This window comes from Mugil cephalus, chromosome 21 (genome assembly GCF_022458985.1).
Source record: "Mugil cephalus isolate CIBA_MC_2020 chromosome 21, CIBA_Mcephalus_1.1, whole genome shotgun sequence".
NCBI lineage: Eukaryota > Metazoa > Chordata > Actinopteri > Mugiliformes > Mugilidae > Mugil > Mugil cephalus.
Window position 1 is genome coordinate 10,101,465 of NC_061790.1, and position 8,929 is coordinate 10,110,393.

General features: G+C 39.7%; 1 protein-coding gene across 1 annotated transcript; it reads left to right on the forward strand.

Moving 5' to 3' along the window:
- Positions 1-234: 234 nt before the first annotated feature.
- On the forward strand, positions 235-8,640 carry LOC124998926 (prospero homeobox protein 2-like). Its single transcript, XM_047573567.1, has 5 exons — positions 235-278; positions 593-1,973; positions 2,384-2,485; positions 2,805-2,999; positions 6,870-8,640. The coding sequence occupies exons 2-5, from the start codon at positions 594-596 to the stop codon at positions 7,035-7,037; spliced, it is 1,845 nt and encodes a 614-aa protein (XP_047429523.1). The 5' UTR covers positions 235-278; position 593; the 3' UTR covers positions 7,038-8,640.
- Positions 8,641-8,929: the final 289 nt, after the last annotated feature.

Consider the following 8,929-nt stretch of genomic DNA (forward strand, 5'->3'; position numbering starts at 1 on the left):
AGTACACTTAAAGTATTTCAAACCCATAAGCAAAAGGGGTGGGGAAAAAAAAGAAAAGAAAAAGAAAGCCTAACAGGTTATAATTTATTCCTCACCGGAGCTATCCAATTTAAATAATATATTTAATAATATTATGTGGCAGGCAGGAATGGGATAGGTCAGCCTATTAAACCACACCTCCTAGTGTCTGGAGTGGCTCTCATCCGGACCAGTACAAATATCAGCTGAGCCGTCTTCTCCTCCTGCAGCCTCCTCTGGTCCTCTCCCAAAGCCAACAGGTAGGTTATCAGCTCTTCATGCTACGTCTGCATTCTGTAATATTCCAGACACATGCTATATTTTTTACTATTTTGACTTTAATCCTGTATTAAAATCCAGTTTCAAACTTTTGTGTAACTCCATTCAAAATGATGTAACTGACAGCTTTTTTAAAGCATATTACAGCTAGTTGCTAGTTGTGCAAGTAAATCTATGTACTCAGTCAGATGTAACTGCAATAATTCTCAAGACACACACAAGTGTTTGTATAACAAAAATACTTTATTGCATTTAATGATAGTATTTTCCTCTATGTTTTTCTTCACCTAACAAGCATGAATCAAAGTGTCTGGAGCAAAGGCATGTATCCTTTCACCACAGAGCACCTGCCCTCTTTCCAAACTGACCCCAAGCTGTCAGATTCAGATGCATCCGGTACCTCTGTGACCTTATGCCAAGGCAGTGACAACATGGAAACGATAAAAGACAGTGTGTATTACAGCAGAGACGCTGGTTCGAGTTTGATGTGTCCCGGCCAGCTGGAGCTCGATTTGTCCAGAGACCAGAGCACCACTGGACAGCTGTCAGCGAGAAGGCAGCCGTCTCCTTCACCCACTTCTTACGGTCACCATGACTGGAGCCTAAACAGCGGCCATCAAGCGAAGCGAGCCCGAGTAGAAAATATCATCAAAGGCATGACCAGCTCTCCTGGTATGTACTGTACAGACGTGACGACAAATCAGCACGAGGAGACCAACCGCATGCAGGAAGGCGAAATGATTCAAGAGCTGCCTTTAGATCAGAAGCACGTGGAAAGAAATGAACCTCACAGCCCGAGAGAAAGCAAGGCAACGAGACAGCTGCTTGAGAGACAGGGTCAGCTCCTCAGACCAAGGTTCACCTACGTGGACGGAGAGACTGAAACTACAAACATGGAGGAGAAATATCCCAGCTGGAGCGATTCTCCTGAAACATCTCCGAGTGATACCTATGCCGATGCGTACAGTGAGTTTGAAAGCGGCGCGAGTAGAAAATATCAAGGGTGGAAGAAGGTGAAGCTGATGAATTATTTCCAGTCCAAACCAGAGCGATTAAAGCTGATGGCAGATGTTTTAAAGTACGAGCTGTCCAGAGCTGTCAGCAGGAGCGTCGACTCCATTTTCAAAAGCATGCCGCTTCTGCACGCAGCTTCAAGCGACGTGGGGAACGTGGAGACCGGCATGCCTCTTCAGCCGCCGGCGTGCAGAGACAATAAATTAAAGCTTTCTTGTTGCGGGGCTGCACAGGCGCAGGTCCCGGATGTCCAAACGGAAGCTCTGTCTCTGGTCGTGCAAAAACCCGACATGGGACCATGCGACAAGTTTGACCTCCAGCCCAGGCCCAGAGCTCACCATCACCCAAAATCTCCAACCCCCTTCAGCCATGACTCCATTCTGCGCGAAGGTCAAGTAGCGGAGAAGGCCCACGGCGCCGATCGACGGCACGCTCTCAGATGCTTGCAGGACGGGTGCTCCGAAGTCGCCCAGTCGAGGTTTGAGGCGTTTGACGCGCACTGGAATGCGGTGAAAGTGAGATCGAAGGTCAACTCCAGGTCCACGAGAAGCCCTCAGACTCACAGTTTGACGATGAACCCGGTGCTTTTGGAGACCTTCTGTCTGCCCCACGTGAAGATAGAGTCTGACACCTTGGTGAAAAATAACCTGTACATGCTGAATGTATCCTTTAGACGTCCCTAATGCCGCTCTTCTGTTCCTTTAAGTAGCACTCGGAGGTGCCTTATTTCTGATTATTGCAGCTCCCCTTAGACACCGGTAATAACTCTACCTGCCTATCTGAGGTTCAAATAACAACCAACAGTGTCGTAAACCTTGTCATCACCTCAGATATGAAGCAGCCAATTTGCTTCTTTTAAAGGGCAACGCTTTGTCACCTCACAGAATCCAATAAGAACTCCCTTTGATCTTCGAAACTTTGAAGAAAATTGCGCTCCCTTCCATCTGTCCTGAGCCGTAATGATTTCTTGGAGAGAAAATGTCTGCGGCCTCATTAACAAAGAAAACAGTTCTGTTAGTTAAGGTTTTGTGTGTGTGTGTGTGTGTTTTATCCTTAACACGGGTGCATTTAGGAGGGTCTGACCACAAACCATCTGAAGAAAGCAAAGCTCATGTTCTTCTACACCCGCTACCCGAGCTCACTGGTGCTGAAGATGTGCTTCCATGATGTGCAGGTGAGAAAACCCGTGCAGTACTGACAACAAGCTCAATCCATGTCTATTTTAGAGGATTTTAAAACCAAAAGCGTAAATAAATATCTTAAATGTGCTACATGTTCTATACTAATAACACACACATTAGTATTAAAATTAAGAAATCACCAGTTATATCATTATAAATATATATATATATTTAAAAAAAAAAAACACAACAGTTTGGTCAAACAGTTTATTTTATTTGCGACACATTTTGTTCAGCTCACATGAAGAGAAAATAATGACAGTATTTCATAATACTTCCATCGTCTTCACTCACTTACCCGTTTGCCCTCAGTTCACGCGCTGCATCACCTCCCAGCTCATCAAGTGGTTCAGCAACTTCCGAGAGTTCTACTACATCCAGATGGAGAAGTTCGCCCGGCACGCTCTCATGGACGGAGAGTCTGACGTGAGGCCTCTGACTGTGGGGAGAGAATCAGAACTTTTCAGAGCTCTCAACATGCACTACAACAAGGCCAACGACTTCCAGGTGAGGAGGAACGGACGGCCAGCACCGAGTTTTACGGTCCCGTTTGTTTAGTTTGTTGTTGAGTAGGGTTCCTGAGTGGTCGATCAGCTATTTGTAGTTGCATTTTTAGAGTTTGCTGCTCTCATCTTTGATTGTGTGTGGACCCAACACTGAGACAACTCCGTTTTCTCAGTTTTCATGCTCATTGCATCTGCAGACCCTTTTTATTTAATTTTAAAAGAAATCAGTCAAGGACAGTGGCTTCACATCTGCTCCTAATATTGGTTATGTATTATAATACACCCATGTAATAGTAAGTTGCTTAAGTGAGACCTGTAACAAAAGTTTTTTTTATACGATACCAGTGCATTTGGCACTTTTTTAAAAAAAAATGTAGTTGCAACATGACAAGTCATAGAGCAAAATACACAAAACAAATGGATCCTCCTGCATTTCAACTTTTAGAGTTGGTGTAGTATTTTAGTTTTTAATGAAACGTAAACATTTTCACCCATCCAGAGTATATATTTCACACATTTCATATGTTTTGTGCATTCTGTATCAAACAGAACAGAAGAGAGAAGGGAAATGATTTGCAAAGGATTAGGTTTCATCACGCTTACTGTGAGCTGCAGTAACGAGCTGACTGCATGAGTATAATGTGATCTCATCGTGCCGTCCAAGGGCTGGAGACACAGTGTTAACAGAGAGTTTTTCTTCATAAAGAGGCTGAAGTTTTAGACGTGTAGATTCGTCTGTAAAATCATCGTGCAGTGAAATGCTGTTCATGTGAACCTGTGAATGATCAAGATGACTTATGCAGTCTGCCACATACTATTGTATCATCAGTACAAAATTCACTTAGTCACTTGGAAAGTTTGAACCTTTTTGTGGTCAATCTCATACACAGTACTGAAACAGAGTTAAATTATGAAAATTGTTTTACACCTTGAAAAATTCAATTAATAATCCTGAAATAAAGCTTTAAAGATAAGAAAACATTCAAAACCAAGAGGGGCTAAAGACAGAGTTTAGCAGACAGGTTTTGTTTATTGTTCTTGATGAGCGGCAGGAACGTACAGTAGAGCTTCAAGGAGCAGTCATGCAGTAGTAATAAACAGCACGTAGGGTTTGAGGGGGTGGAATACTGTGACTTTCCCAGGTTAAGCAGACGATATTTTTTTATTTTTTTAGAAGAAGAAGAAAATACTTAACATAGTAAATTCAGTCCCACTCTGAGATAAATGTCTAAATCAGTAAATGCTCTACTAATTTCCTTGTGGACATAATTTGAGAACAGGAACTGGAACCTGTGTTCATGCCTCCTGCCACAGCTGTTGCCAGCCAGGCAACGTAAAAAGATGTTTTCGGGTTACCCATCTGCCCCCTTCTCATGATAGCAGATAACTCAGGAATGCCCTGAGGGAATAAGCTCAAATTTGGCAACGTGTTCACATGGACTCAAGGACAAAAGACTAGAACCAAAGGTCATTTTGACTGAGGAAAACATGTTTCTGCCATAACTCAACAACTCACGAGTAAATTATATAAAAAAAAGAAAGAAAAAAGATGATGTACATGTATATACAAAAGGTCAATTGTCTATTTCACTCACATCTTATAAAAATGTTTTTTTTTGTGTTATTTACATAACACCTAAATTAATACAGCTGCATTAGAAAACTAAAAAAGAAATTGTATGAATAAAGGGCACTACAGTCTAAACAGACCTGCAAAATACTAAATACTTATAAATGTTCATTATATTCATTTAATGACCAATATCCGTATCTAAAACATCAGTGTTGATTTAGTTGTTTTTTAAATTTAAGATGAGGTTAAATTAAAAACATCATTTAAAGTTTGACATTCTCTTTAAGCAAACCAGACATTTTTTTGCACATGGAAATTTCAACATGAAACATTTATTGTGAGCAGAAACGTACCCACAAGATCATTTGATTGTTTTTGTGGTGTAAACAAAGGTTCTGACCAGGATATTGTGAGAAAAGGCCTTAGTGAATGAGAACCTGTATTCACTGTAATCCCAAAGTAATTGTACCGTTCTGTTCAAACTACTCGTTTAACTTAAAGGACCAGTGTATAGGATTTTAGTGACCTCTGTTGGTGATGTTGGAGGTTGCAACCAAACGTTCTACCAAGCATGTAGAACCAGCTAGGTGGTGTCCAGAGGCCAGTAGCTACCTCTAAAACGATGTTTATAACGGCATTAAGTAATAATATCCCGCAATGACACTGGATATACATTTACCGCTTGTTTTTGAACATATTGATCCATTAGAGCCTTGAGGTTGATTGACATCATAGCCAAGCTGACGATGGAAATGGCTACTTCCATTCAGGTCGCTCTAGAACTAATCCCCTGATCATCACACTGATGGTATCTGATCAAAAACTGTTCTTTCACCAATCCCAGAAAATCTTGCAATTTCACCAACAAAACATCCAGACGTGAAGCATTATTTGCTTTGTAAGCAAACATGTTAAAGTTGGGTGGCATTTTCTTAGATACAAAAAACTTAAATGTCATCCTCTGGTGCTAACTGAACTATAAGAACTATACGGTGCCAACTGATCACCAATATTCAGTCGGATGATAAGAAAGGAGTTTGTGTAAAAACGAAAAGGCTGACTTAATTAGGGTGAATATCCATGAATACGCACATTTTAAAAATAAACCATTAAATCAAAAGGAAACTGATGCCATTTTAATAAAACTTTTGACAGAACATGAAGAGCTCATTCCCGTGCATCAAATGTACAATTCTTAGGTGTTAGTACACAAAAAAAAGCCTAATTCTGCTGCCAGCTCCATATTATTCCAATTCATCGATAATAATGTGTCGCCCAGTCTAGATTTGTTACTTACCTTGGTCTGGTCAGACAGATTCTAGTTATCTGAAATATTATACCAGTCTTTCTCCCCTCTCCAGAACAGTATTTGGGCCCCCCATTAGAATTAATTTTTTTTCATTATGCACTTTGAGAGAAAAGACGAAATGCTGAGAAAAAAAGTCAACCTTCAAACCAGCGGTAGCCTACTGTATGGAGAAGTATTATGGCTTAATTAACACTTAAAAATAATTAGGAATATAAAATTGCATTGTTGCTTGGCAACAGTGGTGTGGATAGTGTCTCAGGGACAGATCTTAACTCCAACACTCAGGAGCATGTCCCTGTCTGCCCGTAGAGTCTTAAAGCCGGGCACAGATGCACTGTGGTCTGGGAAGTCGACATGCAGCCAGGTCTCCGTAAAACACAAACACTGCTCACAGCACACTCCCTCTGGGTCCCATCAAGCGCACACAGTTCATCCAAAGACCTCATGTTCCCCATGAGTACATGTGGTATCGCTGGTTGTATGTCAACTTTTTTCTCAACATTTTTACTTTCTTTCCTCAACATTTCAAATTTTTTTCTCGACATTTTTACTTTTACATTTCAATTTTTTTCTCCACATTGTATTTTGACTTTTTTCACAATATTTCAACTTCTTTCTCGACATTGTATGTCAACTTTTTTCTCAACATTTCAACGTTTTTTTTCTCAACGTTTTCTTCCTCAACATTTTGACCTTTTCCCAGACACTATATTTGGACTTTTTTCACTATATTTCAACTTTCTTCTCAACATTTTGACTTTTTTCACAACATTTTGGCTTTTTTTGTCAACATTTTGATTTTTTACATTTTTTTCTCAAGTGGATGATGAAAAAAATCTACCTGTTCTCATTTTTTTTGTCTCATGGGTGGCCTTAGATACTATTCCGTAGCCCTCTTTGTCTCAGTTATTGTCAACAAGAACATTATAAACTCAAAAAGGTTTAATGATAATTTTTTTTCTCCCCAATCTCCTCACGTGGATTCACAGGTGCCCGACAGATTCCTGGAAGTGGCCGAGATTACACTGAGAGAGTTTTATATTGCCATTTCAATGGGCAAGGATCGTGATCCTTCCTGGAAAAAAGCAATCTACAAGGTGATCTGCAAACTGGACAGTGACGTACCAGCCGAATTCAAAAGTCACCACTCTGGGTAAGAATCAACCAGAAGACGCCACGTGCCAACAGTGGTTACTGTCACAGCGTGGACGCATGTTTTCAAAGTAAAAACCGTGTTGTAAAACAGGTGCATTGTCTGGTAAGTTAAGTACATGCCTGAACATCTCTAGTCTCGGTAGACGTTTCAGACTAATGGTATATCCCATTATCACAGATATCACTCGTGGTTATTGTTGTGTTTTTGGGGTCATTTGACATTAAGTGCATTTTGCTATAGCAGCCTTATCATATAGCATGAACACATATTTTGCATGGTTGAAAACGTTTTAGTGAATTATCTTGAAGTTGCACACAGTTTTTTGGAAGCATATTAATGGAATAAGCACAAAAATAAGGTTCACACCAAGAAAGAAAAAAATGTTTAATATTTTCCAGAGCTCACTGACATTTTATATGAATGTACATGATATACAAAACACATATTACTTAAATTATAAAGTTACTCAATCAGAAGATTCCCTTCATTTTGTATGTCTTATCTGATTTGCCTTTTAAAAACAGCATTGTTTGTCTCTTCCATACTTACCATTACGGATCCTTCCATTCGTCCACTCCCAAATACTGTGACTGGGTGTCCACTCGCAAATTGTCTTCATCAGGAGTGATGTGTTAGGTCATATCCGACCATCTTTATCTTCAATTACTCCAGTAACTGTGTACATCCAGATGAAATTTTCAGACAGGTGGGTGCTTGGTTGAACAGGTGCAAAGTTTGTAGATATATATATTGTAATATTGTGTTGTAGCGTGTTAACTATGACAATCAAACTCATTGGCTAATGTAAATACTAGCTCTCACTCTATTAAGTATCCTAACCACTTTTTACCTACCAATACTAAGTTCTTCGGTTTAAGTAAGGGATGCCATCTTTTTTCATAATTCTAATAAGTCAAAAACTGAAATCTGTCATTTAAAAGTGAAAGTGAGTCAGCACAAAAAGTCACTCACATTAAAGTAGTTGTTTTGAGAGAAATTTTGCACTTTAAAATGAAAAGCTTAAGACTTTGGATTTCAGTAGCATTGTGGAGGTTGCACTTTTTCTAAAAGTTCTGTTAAGATCTTCATAAACATGCATACATTTTTTTTAAATTTCTAAATGGAAAATGGTGTTTCCGGGAGCAGTAATTCAATAAATGGAAAATGGAAGAAGTTTGGTACCAACATCACTCTTAATAGATTCAGTCATCTGGTCAAACTGAATATCAATATGGTCCATAGCCAGGTTGGTTACCAAGAAGCCAACAGCCCTCTAACAGAGCATAAGAAGTCCTCCCTTGGAGAGTCCTCTGGGCAGACGGTATGAACCTAATGACAGCCTGCCCTGAAAGGACTGAGAGCATAAAGGCAATATGTGGACAAATCGAACCATACTTTTGTTGGTGACAACACTAATCTGACAGTGCTCGGGAGGATATGCCAGGAAGAATGACATAAACTCTCCAAATCCAAGTGTTAAAAGCTTGTAGAAAATGAGTGAAGAAGGGAATTCAACCAACTTTTAGTAAACATGCAAACGTTTCTAAAAACAATCGTCACTGTTAAATGTGGGACATTTTCTCATTGATTTTTTTTTTCTTTTTGCTCTGGACAATGAATAAAAGTGTGCAACTGCACATTTAAAAGAGCATCTCACCAAGTATTCATAGCAGATATTGTGAACAAAACACCAGCTCCGCAAACTGTCCGTAGTTAACGGTTTAAGTGCTGAATGGATCGGATCTGTTAGAAACTTTGATAGATCTGTAAACAACAATGGAAGCACTTCAATGTCTTTGTACTTATTTGCTTGAACCTACGGTTAATTGTGAGCGGCGCATATAGTGATCACATATAGTATAGAACAGTTTATTTCATTACCTCGGAGTAAAA